The 24,049-nt window shown below is 48.2% G+C and overlaps 1 protein-coding gene across 3 annotated transcripts in view; it reads left to right on the plus strand.

Moving 5' to 3' along the window:
- Nucleotides 1-24,049, plus strand: part of LOC138745673 (talin-2) — a 337,585-nt gene that overhangs the window by 269,288 nt on the left and 44,248 nt on the right. For all 3 annotated transcript variants that reach the window (XM_069902933.1, XM_069902934.1, XM_069902935.1), the window contains 9 exons: nucleotides 2,342-2,474; nucleotides 5,023-5,124; nucleotides 5,227-5,397; nucleotides 15,046-15,192; nucleotides 16,391-16,492; nucleotides 17,650-17,769; nucleotides 18,837-18,983; nucleotides 19,814-19,980; nucleotides 21,561-21,744. In XM_069902933.1, the coding sequence (XP_069759034.1) occupies nucleotides 2,342-2,474; nucleotides 5,023-5,124; nucleotides 5,227-5,397; nucleotides 15,046-15,192; nucleotides 16,391-16,492; nucleotides 17,650-17,769; nucleotides 18,837-18,983; nucleotides 19,814-19,980; nucleotides 21,561-21,744 (1,273 nt within the window). The remainder of the gene's footprint in view (nucleotides 1-2,341; nucleotides 2,475-5,022; nucleotides 5,125-5,226; nucleotides 5,398-15,045; nucleotides 15,193-16,390; nucleotides 16,493-17,649; nucleotides 17,770-18,836; nucleotides 18,984-19,813; nucleotides 19,981-21,560; nucleotides 21,745-24,049) is intronic.

The raw sequence follows: 24,049 nt of genomic DNA on the forward strand, positions 1-24,049 counted from the left end.
CAAGGAGTGCAGTCCAAGAACTGACAAACGTTCCTCAAATGTTAATTTCTTCTTCCAGATGTGACAGAATATGTTGTGTTTGTATTGTATATAGATGAGCTTTGGGGAGATAAATTGTGGTGGGTTTTTTTAGTGTAGGTCACATATAAACACTTCAAAACAGATCTTATTTAAAATACTGGAGCTCTGCTCAAGCCAGACTTTCCGCACTGAGAGCCTTTACAAAAAATTTGAAGAGTGCCCAAGGAACTTCACTAATGGATGGTTGTTTTGAAAAGCAACAGATGAAAGAACTCAGAGGATTGGTTCGGAGCCGAAGGCTGTCTGAGGGCAGTTTGCTGTTCTAAGGGGGTCATGTGGTTTTGCAAGCAGAGAGAGTCAAACAGGCTTTTCTCAGAGAGAGAGAGAGAGTTCAGTTCTACAGTTAGCAGAAGCAGCTGGGACTGGAACAGGACAAGCTGGCAAACTTATGGAAAAACCCCATTTTGCAGCCGGGTTGTGAGTTCTTAGTTCACCCTGGAAAAAGCCCTTGTGGTCCATAAAAAAGACCCTTGTGGTCCATACAAGAGGAGAGGACTGGCTGTCCAATGTTTCACTTGAAATAAGAGAAACAAAAAGGAACTCTGTGGTGACCTGAAAGAAGGAGGTTATTATCTGAAGAACCTGATGGGGCAAGTTTTGTCAGCAAGACACTGACGTGGCTGATTAAAAAGGGATCAGTTGTGGGTGTCCAACGAGCAACAAATCTCTCTCTGAAAACTTGACAAGAACCTTCCTGAGCGGTAACCATTTACCTTTCAAACACCAAAGCCTGGTGAAGATTCATAAATGTTAAATGCTGTGCACAGTATAAGAATTGCCTGCAACCAGTGAACTTGGAGGAGTGGAGAAGTGAGATAGGACTGTGAATTAAATAACTTTTCTAAACTTACACATACATTACATACACGTGCACTTAGGATTAGAAGGGGGTTAAGTTAGGTTAAGTAAGTTAATAGTGATGTTAGAGTTTGATCCTGTTTTCATGTTTAAAGATAATTAATAGCAACTTTTGTTTAAGTAACTATTTGTCTTGGCGAATATCTATTGCTGCTGGGTTTTGGGGTCCTCTGGGCTCGTAACACAGGAATTATTCTTGTCAATCTTCTTTGAACCCTCTCCAGTGCCAGCACATCACTTCTAAAATAAGGAGCCTTATAAAGCCTCAACGTCACATCCCTGCTCTTGTATCTATTCAGATCATGGCTGATGTTTATTTCCTCTCAACTCCATTCTCCTGCTTTCATCCCCATAACCTTTGACACCCATATTTCTGCCTTGTACCCCAGGCATTGCCTTGATATTTCTGTTGTGATGGGGACATAGCAAGAATGTATCAGCAGGTAGGGATCTGGAGATCCCAGGGAGCTGGAGATTCTTATGAGGTTTGAATGGCACTGGAGATTGGGAATCCTTGCCAGGGGCTTGGAATGCAGCAGTGAGGGGAGTTGAGAAGAATGTAGAGAACCGTCTGAACGGGGGAGAGCAGCAGTTGGGCTGCTGGTGGAGTGAGGTTGCGTGCGTCAGGGTTTCTGTGGAGGATCACGGTGAGAAGGACCCTGCTGCTCCTTCCCACCCACCAGGCCTGGGTTTGCTTCCTCTTTCCTGTTGCTGAGGCATATCACTGAAGAGCAAGATCTTTAGAGCATTGCCCACCTCCCCGTTTGGAGGACCCAAGGCCCATGTAGCTGATGAAGTGGAGCAGGTCACGGTCAGGTTCTGCTGAGTTTGCAGTCATGACATTGACCTCTTCCACTGCTTCCTCCTGCCTTATTTCAAGGGAAATTAGATCAGCTCATGATTAAATGGCAAGGCTGGCTAGATGGCCGAATTTCTGCTCCTAGGTGTAATGGTCTAACTGCAGATGCTGGTCTCTTGAGCAAACAACGAGCTGCTGGAGGGACAGGGAGAGAGCAAATCTCTAAAGTAGCTGGAGAGCTTCTTTCCCGTGATATACTTTAATACTTTGGTTTTGAGAAAGGGGCCTGACCCGCTGAGTCCCTCCAACTTCTCGTCGTTTGCCTGTGCCAGGGATCTGGAACGTTGGGACCTGTGTATTTCCATGGTCCAGCTGAACTCTCTATTCTCCAGGTTCCCATATGGGACATTTCAAGCCAACATAAGCTTGGTATTCCTGCGATAATTCATAAATAGTTTTTGACAACTCTCTAAAAACCATTTGGACAGTAATAAATGAGTGATATTTGACTTGTCATTTTGATGGACAGTAGGATTGCCTTGTGCATAGATGCTGGTTAGAGACTGGAGGATTGTGAACATACATGTCTACCTCATTTTGAAGGGACAAGGCTCCAGGCCAGCGAGAATGTGACTGTGCGATTGACAACATTAACAAGTGTATCCGGGAGATCGAGCAAGCATCCCTGGCAGCAGTTAGTCAGAACCTGCCAACGAGAGATGATATTTCATTGGAGGTAAAAGTTAAAAAAAAAACTGCCTGATCTTTATTCACTTTGATGCTCATTCATTAAGCTTTCCTCTTCAGGGTGTATTCGGAGCCCCCTCCCCCGTGACGAGAGGCAGTGTGGAGAGGCCGGAGTCTAACTCTGATCTTCAATGCAGTCAGGCTGATATTTCCAAGTTGCACAACGCGCATGCACTTTAAAATGCCTGAGGTGACTTGCTTCTCACGATGAAAGGCTTCTGGGAAATGTAGTTTAAGGGGCTTTCACATGTTATTTAGAATTCAAGCAACCTCAAGGAAGTGGCAAAACAAAATTGCAGAAAATAAATGGATAAAAAATACAAAAGTTTAAAATTGGTGTCCCTTAGCAGTTAGTTTGCAAATCCATGCAACACTCAATATCTTCTCTTTTCTTTGGCTTGGCTTCGCGGACGAAGATTTATGGAGGGGTAATGTCCACGTCAGCTGCAGGGACGTAATATCAAGCAACCAGAAAATTAACTCATCTGACATCTACCAATCCCCAAAGGTGCTCGATACCAGGGGTTTCACTGTACTTTCCACGGCACTTCACAGAAACGTTTCCAACATTTAGAGTTATCAAAGCAGGTATCTTTAAAACTGATCAACGTGGTTGGCTTTAATGGAAGTCAAGGGAAGAGAGTTGGCTGGCTTGGTGTGGGTTGTAGGGTTCTCTCTCTCTCTCTCTCGAGATAGCGAGTCCACGGATAGAACGTAAATCGGTGTAGCACAGCAACAGGCCCTTCAGCCTACAAGTCTGTGCCAAACCGGATGGCCAAAGTCAAGTAAAACCTGGCGCTTGGGCCTGATCCCCAACCCTCTATTCCCCGTACGTTCATGTGTCTGTCTGGAAGCCTCTTGATTGCGACATTCATAACTGCTTTCATCATGACCCTTGGCAGCCCATTCCAGGCACCTGTCCATAGAACCATAAAACACTACAGCACAGAAAACAGGCCCTTCTAGTCTGTGCCGAAAACATTATTCTGTTAGTCCCACTGACCTGCACCCATTCCATAACCCTCCAGACCTCTCCCATCCGTGTATCTATCCAATTTATTCTTAAAACTCAAGAGTGAGCCCGCATTCACCACATCTGATGGCAGCTCGTTCCGCACTCCCACCACTCTCTGAGTGAAGAAGTCCCCCCTAATACTCCCCCTAAACCTTTCCCCTTTCACTCTTAGCAATGTCCTCTCGTATTTATCTCCCCAATCTAAGTGGAAAGAGCCTACTCGTATTTACTCTCATAATTTTGTAAACCTCTATCAAATCTCCCCCCATTCTTCTACACTCCAAGGAATATCACCTATGTAAAAACAACCTCCCACCCATCTCCATTTTAAATGCTTATCTTTCAGTATTTGACATTCTTACACTGGGAAAAATATTCTGAATCTCAACGGTATCAACACCGCTCATAATGTTATACAATTTCTATCAGGTCTCCCCTCAGCCTCTTGGCTCCAGAGAAAACAGCCCAAGTTCGTCTCATGTCTCCTCGCAATTCTTAACATAGTGAGAGTGTAGAGATTTACTTGGATGTTGCCTTGAGTTGCAGGGAAAGATAAAACAAGTTAGATCTTTATTCCCTGGAGATAGAACAATAAGGGGAGATGATTGAGATGTTTAAAATTATGATGGGTTTAGATAGAGTAAATGCTTTTCCAACTGAGGTTGTGTAAAATACAAACCAGAGGACATGAGTTAAGAGTGAAAGGGGAGGGGAGTAATTTACACAGAGAGTGATGGGGGTGTGAAACCAACTATCAGCCAAACTGGTGAACACTGCCATCAGAGGGCAGCAGCAATCATCAAGGATCTACACCACCCAGCACACGTTGTGTTCTTACTGGGGTCTAGGTAAAGGTTGCATTATTGTCATGTAATATTGCATTTGGAATGTAACATACATGAAATTCTCCAACCTTTTTCTTCTGTAAGGCAGACAGAGAGTTGCCATGTTGTCCAGAGCCCCTCACAGAAACCTACGGCACATGGTGTTGCCAGGTGGGTCTCCCTTCCCAGTACAGACCAGGCCTGCGCCTGCTTAGCTTCTGAGATCAGGCAATCCCAGGCGTGTTCAGGCTATTTATGTTCCACCAGGTTCAGGAACAGCTGCCCCACCCCCACCATCAGACTCCTCAACAACAAACTCAATCAGGGGCTCGTTTAACATTGATATTTTTTCCTCTTTTGCACATTTCTTCATTTGTTTACATGTGTACGTTGAGTACAATTATTTGCTCTCCCAATAAGTTCGACCTCGCCCGCAGGATAAAGGATCTCAGGGTTGTACATGATGTCGTGCACGTACTCTTGACAATAAATATGACCTTGAACGTACTCTTGACAATAAATATGACCTTGAACTTTGAATCCCAGGGCTTTCAGCTGAGGATGGGAGATGAAAGATCAGCTCGTTGCCTGATTTCTACCTCCCCACCCCAGGGACGTTGTCGACTGTTCCTGCTCTGCCTTTGCTCCCCGGCAGGTGTGGCCTGTGTTTCCTGACCTTCCCTCTGCTCTGTCCACAGGCTCTGCAGGAGCAGATGAGCTCGACGGTGCAAGAAATCGGACACCTGATTGACCCAATAACCACAGCTGCTCGGGGAGAGGCGGCTCAGCTGGGTCACAAGGTAGGGATCACCCTCACCCTGCCCGGTTCCCGTTCAGGTTCCAGTGAGCCTTGCCACCCTGTCAACACGTTCTGTTGTCTCCCCACCTTGCATCGCCCACAGGTCACTCAGCTGGCGAGTTACTTCGAGCCCTTGACCCTGGCCTCGGCAGGTGTGGCGTCCAAGCTCCTCGACCACCAGCAGCAGATGACGGTGCTAGACCAGACGAAGACATTGGCAGAGTCTGCGTTGCAAATGCTGTATGCGGCCAAGGAAGGGGGTGGCAATCCCAAGGTACAAGATTCTTTTCTACTCATGTAATAAAACAGAAAAGGCAGGGAGTGCCCCTTACAGTCAGAGAAAGAGAAGCAAAAGAGAGTTTGGCCCGCGATATAATTATATTTGGCCCGCAAGATCATTTCAAAAATGTATTAGAGGTGGCCCGCCCTGCAGCGGGAGCCGATGCTGTTTTTTGGTAATGTCACCCCCACCATCCTCCCCCTTCATTGCACATCCTTCCCCATTGTAACACGAGAAATTGTAACACGAGAAGTCTGTCGATGTCATCAGCCGGCAAGCCAGTTGGAAGGCTCCCCGCACAACCAGTCACTTCTCCCACCTGTCGAGCGGTGCGGCGGATGGGCGAGCGCCTGTGATTTCCTGTCGGCGCGACGGGCATGGCAGGCTGCGCACGGCCCCCGGGCAGCGCGAGCCCCGCGCGACTGGCACCGGACGGCCCTTCCACAGCGCGAGCGCACTTCTCCCGGTCGCCACGACCTTCAGGGCTTGCACCCGCGCGGACCCCAGGGACGGCTGGTTCGGCCCTGCACGTGAAGAGAGAGATGGTGGCTGTCCGCAAAGGCTGATCGGCAGCGCGCTGGGCCTGAGTGGGTGGGTAAGCAGGGGTGGGCAGACGGTGTAGGTGAGGAGTAATGGGCAGGGGAAGTTATGGTGGTGCGAGGGGCAGTTAGAGGGAAGGATGAGTAGAAGAAGGGGTGGATAGGGAAGAGGTAAAAGGGGAGGGGCAGGGCGAGTAGGGGAGGGGTGATTAGAGGGTGAGAGACGGGTAGAGGGAGGAACAGGTTGAGGAGAGAGGCAGTAGAGGGGCGTATATAGGATGGGGTGGGTAGAGACAGAGCGAGTGGAGTGAGGGGTGAGTAGAGGTTGGGTAAAGGACTGGTCAGGTAGAGGGATGGTGGGTCGAGGGTGAATAGAGGCCTAGAGCCTGAGGAGTGAGCAGGAAATCCTCCTGATGCAGGCCAAAATGGACACAGCCTGTGAATGCTGACTACATCTCCACAGGGACCAAATATGTTTCCCTCAGGTCAAGCAAAGGGTGAACTTGAGCTACCTACTCCTGACCTGTAACATTATCCTCCTAAAGTTATATCCTAAAGTTTAACATTACATATGTTGAAAGAAGAGAAAACATGCAGATGTTGTTGAAAATTTTCAATAAATATTTAGTTCGGCCCTCGACTTAGTCCAAGTTTTTAATTTTGGCCCTCCGTGAATTTGAGTTTGACACCCCTGCCCTAGAGTCAGAGTGTCCATGGCACTCAGGCCATTTCAGGCCATCGGCAAACTGAGCTCCAAATCTGGAGCTCTGACACGAACAGCAAGCCTTCAGTGCCCTCGGCACCTTCTCGCATCCCGGTTCCAATTCCTGGTACCCTTTCAACTAGCCTTGAACCGGTCTCCAGCAATCTGCAGCCTGGTGCGAGTCGTTTGACCGCCGTCTCCCGTAGCCTGCTCAGGTTCCTCACCTTGGATCACCAGCAACGCCACCACCTGTGTGTTCTTCAGCAGCGAGGCCCCTCGCTGGTCTGTCACCATGGTCTCCGTCCCTTGGGTCATCGCCTCTCCTTCTCAAACAGGGGCTGGTCTCCCCATTTCCTGGTGCCTTGCTTCCCCAGTGTCTGCAACCCGTCATGGCCGCCATTGGTGACAGGCGCTGCTATCTTGGGCCCAGACCCCACGGTTGTGGGATTTTAAAATAAACCACTGTCAGCTCCTTTAACAAGCCATTTAAAACCTGTATGGAGCTGATGGCAGTTGGACCCTGCAGGGAGAGCACCGCACAGACAACACCTTGCAGCTCACTTCCCATCAATTGGTTTCGGATTCTGTGAACCAGTGCTGAGTTGTTTCATGACATGGGTGTCGAAAGTGTAAGGTGTTTTTGACTGATTTCTCCAGTGGTATTGTTAACTGAGCTCAGGTCTTGTGTAGCCTGCGGTTTCCAGTGACTCAAGGTGGGTAAAAACTGTGCTGTCTGGTCAGATTAAAGCCAGCTGTCAAGGCAAATTCTGCAGGTTGCGATCAGCGAGGACTAAAATGTTGGGAAGCCACTGGCTAGAGAACCAGAATTGACAACCAATGTTATCCTCAGATACCAAACCAAAGGGAATGATTAGCACACGCTTACTTCGGAGAATAATTATAACGAATTCATTGTGTGTATTGGTGCTGGTACATATACACCGAAATTCTGACGCTGCAGCCACACAGGTACACAGGATACTCCAGCCAGTCTCTACCTTTCTTGGGGTTAGGGCCCTTTCCCTGCAAAGCAGTCGAGTGTAGTTGTTTTTTTTCTGTCCTACCAATGCATAAAACATGTTTTATGGTTTCAGTCCGTCGTCGTCCTTAAATGTGCTGTGGTCCCCAAGGGGGAGGGGTGGGGAGCTCATGGCCCCCAGTTGAGAATGGTTGAGATACACCAACTGCAAATGAAGTTTATGTGCCAAGACAGAAAAAGATATGATATTTAAATAAATATTCAGTTACAGGTCGTGCAAGTCAAGAATGTGGCATTTCCATTGTGTGGACCCGAAGTAGTTTGTGGTCAGGGTTAGAGCTTGATAGCCATGGGATTAAAGCTGTTCTTGAACCTGAAGGTGCTGAACGTCTGGCTTCTGTATTGTCTGACCAAAGATAGCAGTGAGAAGAGGTTGTGACCAGAGGGATGGGGATCCTTAATGATGTTGACTGCCTTCCTGAGGGAGTGTCCACTGTTGACGATGGACGAATTGAAGTGGGGTGTCCAGGTCCTTCCTGAGACAGGAGTTGATTTGGTTCATAACCAACCTCTCGAAGCACTTCACCACAGGAGATGTCAGTGCTGCTGGCCGATCGTTAGCGAGGATGTCTCCTTACTCTTCTTGGGAACCTGACTAGTGTAGCAAGAAGTAGATCTCCACAAAAACTCACACCAGTTAGCTCCCCTGGGTTCGAAGGACCCAGCCAGCTTCACCGTCTGAGCTGGACACTTTCCGAGGATTCACCACCCTGAAGGTTCCATTCACCTCAGCCTCAGAGATGAGGGGGAATCAATTTTTTTTAAATTTAATTAATTTTTAATTTCTTCTTTGGCTTGGCTTCGCGGACGAAGATTTAATTTAGACTTACATTATAGAACATAGAACAGTACAAGCCCTTTGGCACTAGATGTTTTGCCGACCCATATATCCTTTTAAAAAAAGTACTAAACCCTCCCTATTATATTTTATATATATATATATTTATACACATATATATAAAATAAAGTAATAGATTGATTATGTCAAAATTAAAAATAAAATTTCTGCTATCGCTAGGTTGCAATTACCACCTGGGGGACAATAGAAAGCTTGTATTCTGCATGTTTGGCACAAGATGCTTTGTATTTTTCAGTACATTGGTGATGTTGAGTGTGCCAGGGGTGACCAGGTGTGTTATAAGTGTGTCAGGGGTCCCCTGGTGTGTTTTGAGTGCGTCTGGGATGCCCAGCTGTGTTGTGAGTATGACCAGGTGGGTTGAGGGTATCAGGGGCACCCAGATGTGCGGTGTGTGTGACCAGACTGTTGTGATTTTACCAGGGTGACTAGGTGTGTTATGGGTGTGCCATCCGGCTGTGTAGTAGGAGTTCTTGTAGTGCCCTGGTGTGCAGAGGGTGTATTCCTGTGTTGGAGGACATGCACAGGTGTGTGGTGAATGCCTTGGCTGGATGCTGAGTCAACACACTCTGTATGGACGTACCAGGTTGCATTGTTTGCGTTGCATTGAGGCAGGGTGCCAGGTGGGCTAGGGGTGGTGAGGGTACCTTCAGCCTGGTGGGCGTGATTGATTTTGTGGTTCCACCGGGATGTGAAGGTGTCTGCTGGACGTAAACACTGTTGTTTCAGCATCGACAGGAAGACCTGACCCCTTTGTCACAAATGTGGAATATCAGGGAGACATCTGGATAAAGAATGGGTGAAGAGCATGTAAGAGGTGATAGGTGATGCAGGGGGCAGGTTAGAGGAGAAAGATGGGGTCGAGAGGTTTCACTTCTGATAAGGGATGGGAAGGTGGTAGGGGAGTTTGAGGCAAGGAGACAGGGATGGGAGAAAGAGAGAGAAGGGGGAGAGGGTTGACAGAACATAGGGCCATAGACAGACATGTCAGTGTAACGATGGGGTGTGGAATTGAAGTGGTTGGCCACTGCGAGGTCCTTGATGTCTGGCTGTTTCTTCGGCACTCCTGAAGAAGGGCTCAGGTCCGAAACTGACTGCCTTTTGCTTCCCTTGGATGCTGCCCGACCTGCTGTGTTTCTCCGGCACTGTTGTGTACTGGACACCAGCATCTGCAGGCTTCCTAGTTTAAATTTTAAGTTTGTAATTTTTAAAAAAATTTAAAATGTAGGCATGGAGCACAGTAACAGGCCCTTACAGCTCACGAGCCTGTGCCGCCTCAATACACCCAACTGACCTACAATCCCTGGTACAATTTGAACAGTGGGAAGAAACCGAAGCCCCCAGGGACGTGGGGAAGAACGTACAAACTCCTTACAGAGAGCGCGGGATTCAAACCCTGGCCCCCGATCACTGGTACTGTAGCAAAGTTGTGCTGACCGCTATAGCAACCGTGTCGCCTGCTGTTCCCTGTTAGAGCGCGCCGCCCTGATTCATGGGGCAGGTCTTGGGCATATTGATGAACTAGCAGTCTGAGTGCTAGTCTGCAGTCCCCACACTGTGTGCTAGTTTGCAGTCCCCACACTGTGTGCTAGTTTGCAGTCCCCACACTGTGTGCAAGTTTGCAGTCCCCACACTGAGTGCTAGTTTGCAGTCCCCACGCTGTGTGCTAGTTTGCCGTCCCCACGCTGAGTGCTAGTTTGCAGTAGTCCCCACGCTGAGTGCTAGTTTGCAGTCCCCACGCTGTGTGCTAGTTTGCAGTCCCCACGCTGTGTGCTAGTTTGCAGTCCCCACGCTGTGTGCTAGTTTGCAGTCCCCACGCTGTGTGCTAGTTTGCAGTCCCCACGCTGTGTGCTAGTTTGCAGTCCCCACGCTGAGTGCTAGTTTGCAGTCCCCACGCTGAGTGCTAGTTTGCAGTCCCCACGCTGAGTGCTAGTTTGCAGTCCCCACGCTGTGTACTAGTTTGCAGTCCCCACGCTGTGTGCTAGTTTGCAGTCCCCACGCTGAGTGCTAGTTTGCAGTCCCCACGCTGAGTGCTAGTTTGCAGTCCCCACACTGAGTGCTAGTTTGCAGTCCCCACGCTGAGTGCTAGTTTGCAGTCCCCACGCTGAGTGCTAGTTTGCAGTCCCCACGCTGTGTGCTAGTTTGCAGTCCCCACGCTGAGTGCTAGTTTGCAGTCCCCACGCTGAGTGCTAGTTTGCAGTCCCCACGCTGAGTGCTAGTTTGCAGTCCCCACGCTGAGTGCTAGTTTGCAGTCCCCACGCTGAGTGCTTGTTTGCAGTCCCCACGCTGTGTGCTAGTTTGCAGTCCCCACGCTGTGTGCTAGTTTGCAGTCCCCACACTGAGTGCTAGTTTGCAGTCCCCACACTGAGTGCTAGTTTGCAGTCCCCACACTGAGTGCTAGTTTGCAGTCCCCACACTGAGTGCTAGTTTGCAGTCCCCACACTGTGTGCTAGTTTGCAGTCCCCACACTGTGTGCTAGTTTGCAGTCCCCACACTGTGTGCTAGTTTGCAGTCCCCACACTGTGTGCTAGTTTGCAGTCCCCACACTGTGTGCTAGTTTGCAGTCCCCACACTGAGTGCTAGTTTGCAGTCCCCACACTGAGTGCTAGTTTGCAGTCCCCACACTGAGTGCTAGTTTGCAGTCCCCACACTGTGTGCTAGTTTGCAGTCCCCACACTGAGTGCCAACACTTACTTTGTTCACTGCGCCAAGGGCTTGCTGCTTCGCATTATTCTGAGATTAGGTCAGGAATGCAATATTGTCAGTAGTCGTATGAATTACACCAGGGATAAACCAGTCTGTGAAAGAGACACAATAACTCACTAATTTGATCCTTCCTGACTTAATTTCTTTCCAGCTGCCTGTGAATGAAATTCAAATCCACATGAACATAGCTACACAATACCGCTGAATACCGTCCAATCATCGCAGCGTGCCACACACTCACTGGCAGACTTGTGTTTACAAACCTTGGAGGACTTGTACTTTGATCGGGTCACAATTCAGCCAGGAGTCTGTGACCAGGATGGAACCTTGTCTCCCGTGGCAATGATAATACACCAACTCTCTGTTTGACGGATTCAGTTTCACACAATTGAGATTTGCCTTTCTGGATTTCACATCTTATTACCAGTTTGAGATCCATTAAGTCTTCCCTAGCAGAGCCATTCGTCTTGCAATTTTTGCCCATTATATAATCCAGTTCCCTCCTGACGGTCTCAATGCCACCTGCCTCCACGACACTTGCCCCGTGCATTCCAGAATCAAAACATCTTATGGACTGACCCCATGACATTGACTCACACCTCCTGAATGGAAAAGGGTTGGATGGCGCAGAATTTGTTAGGTTGTCCAGGAAGGCATCCTGACACCTTATGCGTACAGCCGACTCAAGGATCTAGTACCGGACAGTGAACCTCGTCAAGTGACAGACCTCTCAGTGGGGGAGCATTTAAGTGTCAGTGAACAGAACTTCCTGATTTTTCTCATCGCCGAGTTCAATCCCAATAAGTACGAGGTGCTGCATTTGAGGGCAGAGTACATGGTTAATGGTGTGGATGAGCAGAGGGGCTTTGGAGTCCATATCTAGAGAACCCTTCAGTTTGCCATGCAGGTTGATTGGGTAGTTAAGATGGCTTCTGGGATGCTAGGCCTCATTAATCGGGGGATTGAGTTCAAGATTGAGTTGAAATAATGTTGCAGCTCTATAAATCTCTGGTGAGACCACTCCCAGAGTATTGTGTTCAGTTCTGGTCACTTCATTACAGGAAAGATGTGGAAGCTGTGGAGAGGGTGCAGGGGAGATTTACCAGGATGTTGCCTGGATTGGAAAATGTGCCTTATGTGCAAAGAAGGATGAGAGGGGACTTAAAGGTTAACAAGATTCTGAGAAGCATAGGTAAGAGGCAAAGTTAACAGAGTTAGGGCTTTCCTCTTTGGAGCAAGATTATGATAGGCCAACACCTTTTTCCCAGGGTGAGAGTAGCAAACACCAGAGGACATGTGTATAAAGTGAACGGTGGAATGTTTAGGGGAGACGTCTGGGGTAAGTTCTTTTACACAGAGTTGTGGATGCCTGGAATACATTGCCAGGGTGGTGGTGGGGACTGGAACAATAGAGGCATTTGAGTCTCTTAGATAAGCACATGGATTTATAAAAAATAGTGGGTTATGAGGTCGGGAGGGTTTAGATCAGGGGTTCTCAATTTTTTTTTCCTCTATCACATACACTTTTAAGTAATCCCTATGCCATTGGTGCTCTGTGATTGGTAAGGGATTGCTTAAGGTGGTATGCGAGTGGGAAGGGAAAGTTGAGAATTACTGCTCCCGACCCAACTGTTACTGAAATATTTTGCTTGAGAAAAATGGTCATTGGTCCATTTCCTTTGGAGTTATGAAACCGTGCACATAATGAGTCAATGAGGGACGATTAAAACAGTAGTTTTTGAACTTTTTCTTTCCACCCACATCCCACCTTAAGCAATCCCTTACTAGCCACAGAGCACCGATGGCAGAGGGATTACTCAAAGTGGGATGTGAGTGGAAAGAAACAAGTTGAGAACCACTGGTTCAGATTTTGTTTGTTAGGTACATTTGGGTCAGCACAACTTCATGGGCTGAAGGGCGAGTACTATGTTATGAGGAGAGGAGCAGACAAAATGGGAAAGTGTTTTATTGGGGAAGGCATAATTATGATGGGATCAAGCAGAAATTAGCAAGAGTAAATTGTGAACAGATATTCTCAAGTAAATGCACAGCAAATACTTTGAGGGATGTTAAGGGGCCATTTGCATGGGATTCTGGATGGGTTTGTCCCACAGAGTCAGGGGAAAGATGATTGGGTAAAGGGACCATGGTTGACAAGAAAGGGGGAACAGTTAGTCAAGAGGAAGAAGGACACATACATAGGTTTAGGAAGCAAATGTCGGGAAGGGTTTCTCTCTCAAACTTTCCTGCAACTTTGAATGGGTTTGTTCACCAATCCTACTCTGAGAGCAATGTCCTCCATTGTACATTGCCTCTTCTCATTCTCCTGATCAGAATCTATCACCTTGTGTTTCCTCGCCTTCATCCATGTCCATCTGTCAGTCGATATCCTGCCATGATCAATCACTGTCCTCTTCAAACTATACAGTGACATGTCGACCACAATTTTGAAATTTGTGGCCTGTAAGCCTCCCCTCCCGCTCCTCCCTACCCCCGACCATGTCAATGAAAGGAATGGCTGTAATACTGGTCCCTGGGAAGACCACCAGTCAGATCCATTCGATCCAAAAAAACAGCCGTTCACCATGAACCCGTGTTTGTTATGTTGTTGACTGTCATATTTACTCAAAGGCCTGTTTTGTGCAACTGTATCCCAAACCTTTTTTAGAACTCATGTCTACCACACTGATGACCCTACCTTCTTCATGTCCATTATCTCCTCAAAAAAAATCTCAGGAATGATCAATCATCACTTGCCATTCACAAATCCATGTTGGCTTGGCTTCATTCATCCATTCACAAATCCATGTTGGCTTGTCTTCATCCATTCACAAATCCATGTTGGCTTGTCTTCATTCGTCTCACAAATCCACATTGGCTTGTCTTCATTCATCCATTCACAAATCCATGTTGGCTTGTCTTCATCCATTCACAAATCCATGTTGGCTTGTCTTCATTCGTCTCACAAATCCACGTTGGCTTGTCTTCATTCATCCATTCACAAATCCATGTTGGCTTGTCTTCATTCGTCTCACAAATCCACGTTGGCTTGTCTTCATTCATCCATTCACAAATCCACATTGCCTTGTCTTCAATCATGCATTCACAAATCCACGTTGGCTTGTCTTCACCTCTTCCACTCTGAAGTGCAGGAATAGTTGTAACCTGAGAAATATGGCAGCCAATTGAGAACCAGCCATCTGCCTCAATGTGCATGCACCTTGTGGGTATCTTTACCCAGCTGCGCTCTGCTCCAGCCATGCCGACAATCTTCCCATTGTCTCAGTGCACCAGCCAAGGCCAGACTATGTCTGAATGGCCATCTCTGAGTTCAGGGTTTGGTGTGAGTGTGGGCAACAGGTTAAGTTGAGCTTGCAGATATCCTGAACCCAAGATCTGTTCCTGAACGGGGTGGAGATGGGAGGTGATGCCACTGGTGGAGTTAATGTGGGGGAAATCGACAGATAGGAGCTTTGTTGAGGAGCACCGGTAGGAATGGACCACCACTACTTGACCTTGTTGTCAGCTGTGTGTCAGATACTTGTGATGGGCGCAATGCCTGGAGGAGTGAGAATGGGAACAGTGTGCTCCCCATATGTCCAGTGGGTGAGCAGCAAGTATGTGATATTGGCATTAATTATGTTTCCAATGGATTGGGAGTTGCCTGGCACATGGCTAGGAATGCTTGTATACCTTTCTCCTCAGGGGAGTGCTGCAGGCCTTCTCCACCCACTGGGTCTGGGTCGGACACGGTCACGCAGCCAGGAGCTAACTGTATTGTCTATTGTTTATTCATTAGGCTTCACATACACACGATGCAATCACAGAGGCCGCTCAGCTCATGAAGGAGGCAGTAGATGACATCATGGTGACTCTCAACGAAGCAGCCAGTGACATTGGAATGGTGGGGGGCATGGTCGATGCCATCGCAGACGCAATGAACAGAGTGAGTGTTTAATGCAATCTGTGCTTCACCAGAGTGTCATTTAACAGTTGGCCATTGAACCGTGGAAGAAGATGTTGGCAACACATTGCCAAAGGTTCGTTCATAATCAGGAGGTCACAAGTGCCGTGAGCTCACAGCTTGAACAGGTTTGACCAGAGGTTGGGGTTGAAGACCTTCAGGGACAATCAGGGAGGTGGCACAGGACAACGGCAATGCAGAGGAGTGAGGAGTGAAGGAATTCTGGGATGTTCATTGATGCAGGTATGGTGTGAGCTTAGGTGGAGACGGCAGAATTTTCCATAACCTCAAGGTTACAGGATGGGGACAGTGCGGAGAGGAGGTGAAAAATGTATTGATGGGAATGTAGTCGGTGCAAGAGGCTGGGGGGGACAGGACAGAAGGGCTGGGGAGGGGGGGATTGCCAAGGAGTTTAGTGGAATCATTAGCTTGAGTGATACAATTTAACACAAGTCAACAGGTCTCTGCAATTGCAGGCAGTCATTTCAAAGTGATCCATGCTGTCAAAATGCAGTGGGACCTGGGCAGCCATGTAGGTACGTGGACGATGGATCTCACGCAGTCCCATCTCTGACACCTCGGGAGCACTCTCAGACTCCCAGACTTGATATCAGTGGAATCAGCAGGTTATGTATTCGCTCGTCCATCAGCCGTGTATCCCAAGTGGGGTTGGTCTACTGAGGTCCTTCATACCCTCTGCCTTTACTTATGTTGTTGTTTGGGAGTTTGATCCGCATTGCTGTAGAGACTTTCCATTTCCTCCCCATCATTGAGTTTACAAAAGTAAAAGTGCAGAAGGGTATCCACATCATATCCCAAGCTGCAAAACGTCACACGAAATCTTCACCAATTCACCATCCTTCATTCCCACGAGGCTTTTTTTAAATTTTTTTATTTTTCACACTATAAACCATATAGATCAAGATACATACATTTTCCTTCTTAAATATATACAGTGTCATTTTCTCCTCCCCTTTCCCTCAAGGCTTGAAATGAATTTCCACATTACCTAGTCCTCATTTATGTTCACATTGTTGTTTTGACCATGTAACCCAAGGCATGGTTTCCGGGGCAACTCGGTGAAGATTAGTCCCACTCCCCTTTATTGTTGCTAGATGGTTGATAATTGACTTCCTCGCTCGGGCAGCCTTGCGATGTTCTATTTTTTCCCACATTCCAGCTGGATGAAGGCACGCCCCCCGAACCAGAAGGAAGCTTCGTTGACTATCAGACCACAATGGTGAAATACTCCAAGGCCATTGCGGTTACTGCTCAGGAGATGGTGAGTGAGCAGGGGATTTCTGTGGTGCTGAGCACAGTATTGCAGGCACCGACAGGACATCACAGAAATAGGCCCTTTGGCCCACTGAGTCTGCGCCGAACTATTATTCTGCCTTCCCACTGACCTGCACCCAGTCCATATCTTTCCATACCTCTCCCAACCACATACATGTCCAAATTATTCTTAAGTGTTAAGATTGAGCCTGCATTCACCACCTCAGCTGGCAGCTCGTTCCACACTCCCACTAGTCTCTTTGTGAAGAGGTTCCTCCTAATGTTCCCCCTAAACTTTTCCCCTTTCATCCTTAACCCATGTCCTCTGGTTTGACCTCACCTGCCCTCAGTGGAAAAAGCCTATTTGCATTTACTCTGTCCACCCCCTCATAATTTTAAATACCTCTATCAAATCTCCCCTCATTCTTCTACACTCTAGGGAATAACCTGTTTAACTTTTCCCTGTAACTCAGTCCCTGAAGTCCGGGCAACATCCTAGTAAGTCTTCTCTGCACTCTTTCTATCTTATTGATATCTTTCCTGTAGTTCAGTGACCCAAACCACCACCTGTGCATACAGCACACAGACAAAAGCCAAAGGCAGACGTGCACTGACGATTAGAAATTCATGTGAACAGAGATATGGCACATGCACACACACTCGGTGAACCGACGGCGCATGTTACCTTTCGGCCTTAGTGTGGCCTGCTCTCAGCCATTCCCATTCTCCCACTACGTTTTACTGAAATCTGTTCTCACCATGTGGCAATCACCTTTCTCGGACTCTGCCTCCCACCGACACCTCGGGCTATTTAACTGGCAAAGCAACACATTCTTGGAATGCGGGAGAAGCTGGGGAAGACCAGCGTGGGTGCAGGTTGAATGTGCATACTGCACAGAATTGAAACAAAGGCACCGAAATTGTGAGCCAGGTCCACACCACTGCACTCCACTTACTCCACTCCAATCTTCAGCCATGTATCTAAGTACGCCCAGCTATTAGTGGGAATCTGATCAGATTATCACTCAAATCGCCACGTAGCTTCACATGGATTGGAAAATCTGGACAATGCAACCTCCTGTCTGCCTCCTTCCCAGGTTGACCACGCCAGCTTTGTTTGGAAATCCCATCTGACTGTTTCCTTTGACATTTCTGCCTCCACAGATATCCAAGTCAGTGACAGGTCCTGAGGAACTAGGTGGCCTGGCCTCCCAGGTGACCACTGACTACAGCCACTTGGCTCACCAAGGGCGACTTGCCACAGCCACAACTGACAACGAAGAGGTAAGCTGTTGCTCGACTGTAGGACAAGCCAGCAACGTGGCAGTGAAGGGGTTCACGATGAACCCCGAGATACACCTCCTGGTCACAATCCTCACAGGGACACACTCGAGAACTGTCCTTCATGTTTCCAGGGACAGGTGTGGTCTCACTGGACTGTCGGGTTCATGGAATATGGTCTGACCCAGTCTGGGCTGACCCGGTCTGACCCAGTATGGACTGACCCACTCTGGTGTCTAGTCTGACTCAGTACAGGCTGACCTGATCCAAACAAAATACGGGCTGACACAGTACACGCTGACCCAGTCTGGAATCTGGCCTGACCTAGAGCAGGATGACCTGACCTAGCCAGTATAGACTGACCTGGCCTGGAGTCTGGTCTGACCCAGAACAGCCTGTCCTGGTCTGTTCTGACCCAGTCCTGCAGGTCGGAGTTGGAATTTCTAAGAAAGAAAAATTACAGGAGGAGTGTGGGAGGATTGATGTACCTGGTGACCTTGATCAGGTGTGTGGGGACTGACCTGTGCAATATTCAGATCGTCTTCCTGGATGTTTGATGGTAAAGTCCAGAGCCTTGTCCCTGCATCCAGGGACATTATTTTGAATCCTAATCATCTAATCAGTAAATCTAAAATAAAGAACCAGCCTCCATAATAAGAGAGGTTTTATAAAATGTAGTTATCATGTTCACCAATCTCCTTTAGTGACGGTAACCTGATGTTCTTTCTTGGTTTCGTTCCCTCCACTTGGATTTTTCTGACAATCCTGCAGCACCTCATCACTGCTGCTGGCTCCGAGGGGGATTATTGGTTCATCTTTCCACATTTGCCTTCCTGCTGTCCATGCAGCAGATAGCTCTGTGGAAAACTTTGACCAAGGTTGCATTGTTCTGTGAGCATTAGAATGCATGCAGTGTTTTTCACTGCATTCCCTGATTTGGTGCACTGAGCTCCAAGCTAACCGCTCTTCCCTTGGCGCACCAACCTTCAGCTTCAAGGGAACACAGAGTGGCTCGTGTATTCCCGAGTGGCCAACACTTTCACTAATGACTGCTCCCATTTCATCTACAGATTGGATTCCAGATCAAAACCCGGGTTCAGGATCTGGGGCATGGCTGCATATACCTTGTGCAGAAGGCTGGGGCCGTTCAGATCAGCCCCACCGACAGTTTCACCAAGAGAGAGCTCATCGAGTGTGCCCGTGCAGTGACAGAAAAGGTGAGTTTTTCAAGGACATTCCCGGGAAATGCTGTGGAGGTTGTCTATGTAGATTTTAGTAAGACCTTTAACAAGGTCCCACATGGAAGGTTCACCAGGAGGTTCAGATGCACGGTATTCATGGTGAGGTAGTGAACTAGACTTGACGTTAGCTGCACAGGGGGAAGCCAGAGATTAGTGGTGGATGATTGTTTCTCAGACTGGAGGCCTGTGACTAGTGATGTGCCTCACGGATCAGAGTTGGAACCATTGTTGTTTGTCATCTGTATTGTGTCACAGCGAGACAAAGAAGGTGTCTGACTCAAGTCAAGAAATTCAGTGTTTTGCAGTGGCATCACGGTGCAAACATTCATGTTATAACCATTTTACAACATTACTGTCAATAAGAGTAAGACCGTATCTTTGGTTCATTGATCATTCAGGAATCTGATGGTGGAGGGGTAGAAGCCGTCCTTGTGCCGCTGAGTGCTCGTCTTTAGGCTCCTGTACCATTTCCCCGAGGGTAGCAGAGTGAAGAGGGCATGGCCTGGGGGGGTAGGGGTGGGTCTTTGAAGATAGGGGCTGATTTTTTATGACACCACCTCATGTAGATGTCCTCAATGGGGTGAAGTCTGGTGCCTGTGATGTCGCAGGTCGAGTTAACACCCTCTGTAGATTATTCTTGTCCTGAGAGTTGGCACCTCTATACTAGACAGTGATGCAACCATCCAGAATGCTCTCCACGGTCCACCTGTAGTGGTTTTCAAGAGTTTTTGGTGACATGCCGAATCTCCTCAGACACCTGATCACATTTGACAGGCTGAAACCATTGTTTACTGTTTCTTGTCCAGGTCTCCTTGGTTCTGTCTGCCCTTCAGGCAGGCAACAGAGGAACCCAGGCTTGTATCACCGCTGCCAGCGCTGTGTCTGGCATCATTGCCGATCTGGACACTACGATCATGTTTGCCACGGCTGGCACCCTCAATGCCGAAAACGAGGAGTCGTTTGCCGACCACAGGTGGGTGGATCTTCGGTTGAAGCAGCTGCCTTGCCGAGCCCTTACTGTGCTGTCCATCTGAGGGACAAACAGTGTCACAGAGGGATGTTCGGTTGCAGGAGTTGAGGGAACTGCCTAAAGATTGGTCAGATCGAATTTGGCAAAGGGCTTTGAGCTGGGGACAGGTGGGACACTGGAGGGTTTGAGGTTACGGTGGCTCAGGGCAGTGCAGGGGAGGACATACAGGAGGTCGAGGCAGGTCCGTGAGCACCCTAGGACACACCTAGAGGAAGTCTTTGGATGGGAGGCCAAGGTCAGGTTCTCCTCTGAAATGCCGGGGATTACGTCTCTCGCCTTCCCCACCAACCAGTTCGACTCTGATCGACCTGGAATTTGGGGGTGGGGGGGGAATCAAAGCATTTGTTCTCAACCCCTCCCCCCCACACCACAAACATCCCCACCCCACAAACGCGTCCACTCTCCTCCCTCTTACACTTCCTCTCCCCTCCTCCTCTGGCCAGGTTCCTCCTCCCCCCCCCAACCCTGTCACACACCCCCAAACATCTCCACCCCCTGAACCGCTAAACCCCTCCAACCCCCATCCACTCTACACCCAAACATCTCTGATTCTATCCACAAACCCCTCCTTCTTTCCCAAACACCCACCTCTTAAACACCTCCACCCCTCCAAACACCTTCCCACCTTCCATCCGCTAAATAGCTTTTCCCCCACCCAGAAACACTTCCCTACCCTGCACCCCCCCAAACATCTCCATCCCATTCCTTCTGCCCCAAAACACCTTTGTCTCCAGCCCCATTACCTCCACCCCAGTATGCAGCACCAACATGTTCTACGGCCACCTTGTCCATTCCGACCAGCTGCCCACCAGCCGGCATTTGTCAGGAGTCCATCTGCTCCTTTCCATCCACCTACTGTAAAACCTGTTGTCCTGAATTCAAGCAACTGGTTAAAAAAAAGTAGAAAATAAATAAGTAAAACAATACGGGTTTAAAATTGGCATGTTTTGTCATTAGTTCGCCAATCCACGCAACACATGACCTCAATCAACCGGAAATTTCAATTATCTGGCGTCTACCAATCCCCTTAGGGGCTGCATACGGGGGTTCACCTGTACCTGTGTGAAGACCTTCCTCCAGCTGCTCATTCCACACACCCTGCGTGTGTGTGAAAAAGGGACCCCTCAGATCCCCTTCAAGCTCTCCCCCTCTCATCTTAGCCCTGTGCCCTCTAGTCCTTGGACAAAGGCTGTCCATTCATCCTCGTTCCTCTGTGTAGACAGAGGAACTTGCCATGGGGTAAAGTGCCTGCCTTCACTTCAAACATTTCAGCCTAACGCTTATCCATTCAGAGTTCTTCATGCAAGTAGTTCAGGAGACTTCAGTCAGTGACCTAGAGGGGGCTGGAAGCTTCACCCACGTTGCTTCCTTTAGTAATGGGGTGGAGGGTGTGGAGGTGTTAGAGGGTTGGGGGGTTGGATTCGAAGGTGTTTAGGGGTGGGGGTGGAGAAGGGTAAGGGTTGGGACCTGAATTTGATTTGTTGTTTCTCACTGCCACGCTTTCCCTGTCCCCCCTCGCCCAGGGAGAACATCCTGAAAACTGCCAAGGCCCTGGTTGAAGACACCAAGTTCCTGGTGTCTGGGGCAGCCTCGAGCCAGGACAAGTTGGCTCAGGCAGCCCAGTCATCTGTCTGCACCATCACTCAGCTGGCCGAAGTGGTGAAGCAAGGAGCTGCCAGCCTGGGCTCCAATGACCCAGAGACACAGGTAAAGAACAGCTCCACGGTGACAGACCGCTGACTTGGTGGAGGGAGGTCCCCTCCTCTGGAATGTGCTGGAGCTCCACTAAAATACCAAACATTCACCCCTTGCTTTTCACAACCTGAACCCCTTTTCTTCAACTGATAAAGTGACAGAGAATTCAGGAAACGCTTCGGAGGTCGGGTCAGGACTGGGGAAAAGTTCAGCCTCATCGAGGCTTTTCAGCGATCGAAATGCCTCGATGAGGTTCCCCCACCCCATCTTTTTCTTCCACGAGCCGACAATCTTCCTGCACGAATCCTGCCTCAACCCCACCCCTTTTTCTCCCCACCCAGATTCTACTCACCCACATAGCAGGGAACCATGAACAGCATCCAGTTCACCCACCAGCCTTTGGGATGTGGGAAGAAACCCGTGTACCAGGAGGAAACTCCATACAGACAGAGCCCGTAGTCAGGGCGCTGTTTAATTGTGCCACTTGCCACCCCCTCAATGGACGCATGCAGAGCAGAACCCAAAAACACAGAACAACTGATACATTTCAGAATGTGATTGAGTCTTGTTCCTTGGGATCTTGAGAGATTCAAGTTCCTCTAGTAGTGTATCGGTTGACAAAGTTCAGGAAAATTGCATCCTGTGCATTTCTAAGCGATCAGATTAACAACTCTATGAAAGCCACGGAAATCACTCTGAGATCATTGTTATGACTTTGGATCACCCTCCTGTGATTTCTAATGGTTTATGATGGGGTCTTGTTCTGCAACATCACCTTAGACAAATGGTCCTTACAGGTATGAGAGTTAGGGAACAGGACCTCAAAATTCGAGGAGCAGGTCGTCTTCTCCCAGAGAGTGATGAATCTGTGGAATTCTCTGCCCAGGAACACAGCTGAGGCTTCTTCATTGAATATATTTAAAATACAGTTTGATTTTTGCAAAGAAAGGGAATTCAGGGTTATGGGACAAGGCGGATAGATGGAACTGAGTCCTTGGCCAGATTAGCCGTGATCGGATCGATGGTGGAGAAGGCTCGATGGGCCAGATGGCCAACTTCTGGTCCTATTCCTGATGTTCATTGGATGTGAAGTACATCGGGTGTCATGAGGTTGTGAAAAGTGCAGAGCAAGTGCAAGTCTTTCTTGAGGTGCAGTAGAATTGGATCTTGTATAATTGGAGTGGGTGCTGGGGAGAGCTTCAACACATTGCTGCCATGCCTGCCTTTCTTGGAAGTTGAATGATGTTTTGATTTAAACTTCAATCTTAAAAAAACTTATTTACAGCACAGTAGAAGCTAATTCCAGCCATTTAAACCTGTGCCGCCCAATTACATCCAAATTAACCTACAATCCTGGTACATTTTCAAGAGTGGGAGGAAACCAGTCCCCCCCCCAGGGAAAACCCACCCAGACATGGGGAGAATGTACAAATTCCTTACAGACAGCACGGGATTTGTTCCCAGGTCTCCGGCATTGTAATAGTGTCGGACTAACTGCTAAATGTCCCGCCACTTGCTTGTAGTTTGTGTCTCTAGGATTTCAGTGAGGTGACTGTGTGGGAAGCGAGCCTGACTGGTAGATCTCACTGGGTTAGCTTTCCCTGCCTCTTTCATACTTCCAGCCATTCACACTATCAGTCACAGTGTAACCCTGGCACCTGCTCCACTCAGCAGCCAGAGTTTCAGTCAGCCTTGCTTTGCATGGGGACTGAAGCAGGACTGTTGTGTACAGGGACATCTTGTTTTAATGTACAGTAAACCCCCAATATTCAGCACCTATGGGGATGCTGGATAATTGAGTTTTCAGGTTGATTGAGACTCAATTTTACAGTGCCTAACTTATACACCTGAATTAAGAATAAACAGGTTAAAAGACAAAAAATACTACTTTAAATTTAAATTTTGACATACTATCCTCGGTATTTTTCAAACGGTGGGAGCAAACTGGATCCCCCGGAGAAAACCCATGTCAACACGAAGAACGTACAAACTCCTTACAGACAGCAGGGGATTCGAACCACGGTCCTTAGCGCTGGCGCTGTAAAGGCGTTGCACTAACCTCTACGCCAACGGTGCTGCCTTATTATTACCTACACTGAACAAACTTTTCTTGCATTAATACATATAAACCTTAAATGTTTTCATTTTATTTTCAGTCACATACTTTGAAAACATTTAACCGTCACTGCATCTGCAGGTTCCCCCCACCCCCACCTCCACGGAGCCACCCAAAAGGTGAACAATAACATAATAGATAATTAACTCCCCCCTGCTCCCCCAACTAATATATTTAATAATTTGCTAATAAAGATAAATA

The sequence above is a fragment of the Narcine bancroftii genome, chromosome 11 (assembly GCF_036971445.1).
Source record: "Narcine bancroftii isolate sNarBan1 chromosome 11, sNarBan1.hap1, whole genome shotgun sequence".
In the NCBI taxonomy this organism is placed as follows: domain Eukaryota; kingdom Metazoa; phylum Chordata; class Chondrichthyes; order Torpediniformes; family Narcinidae; genus Narcine; species Narcine bancroftii.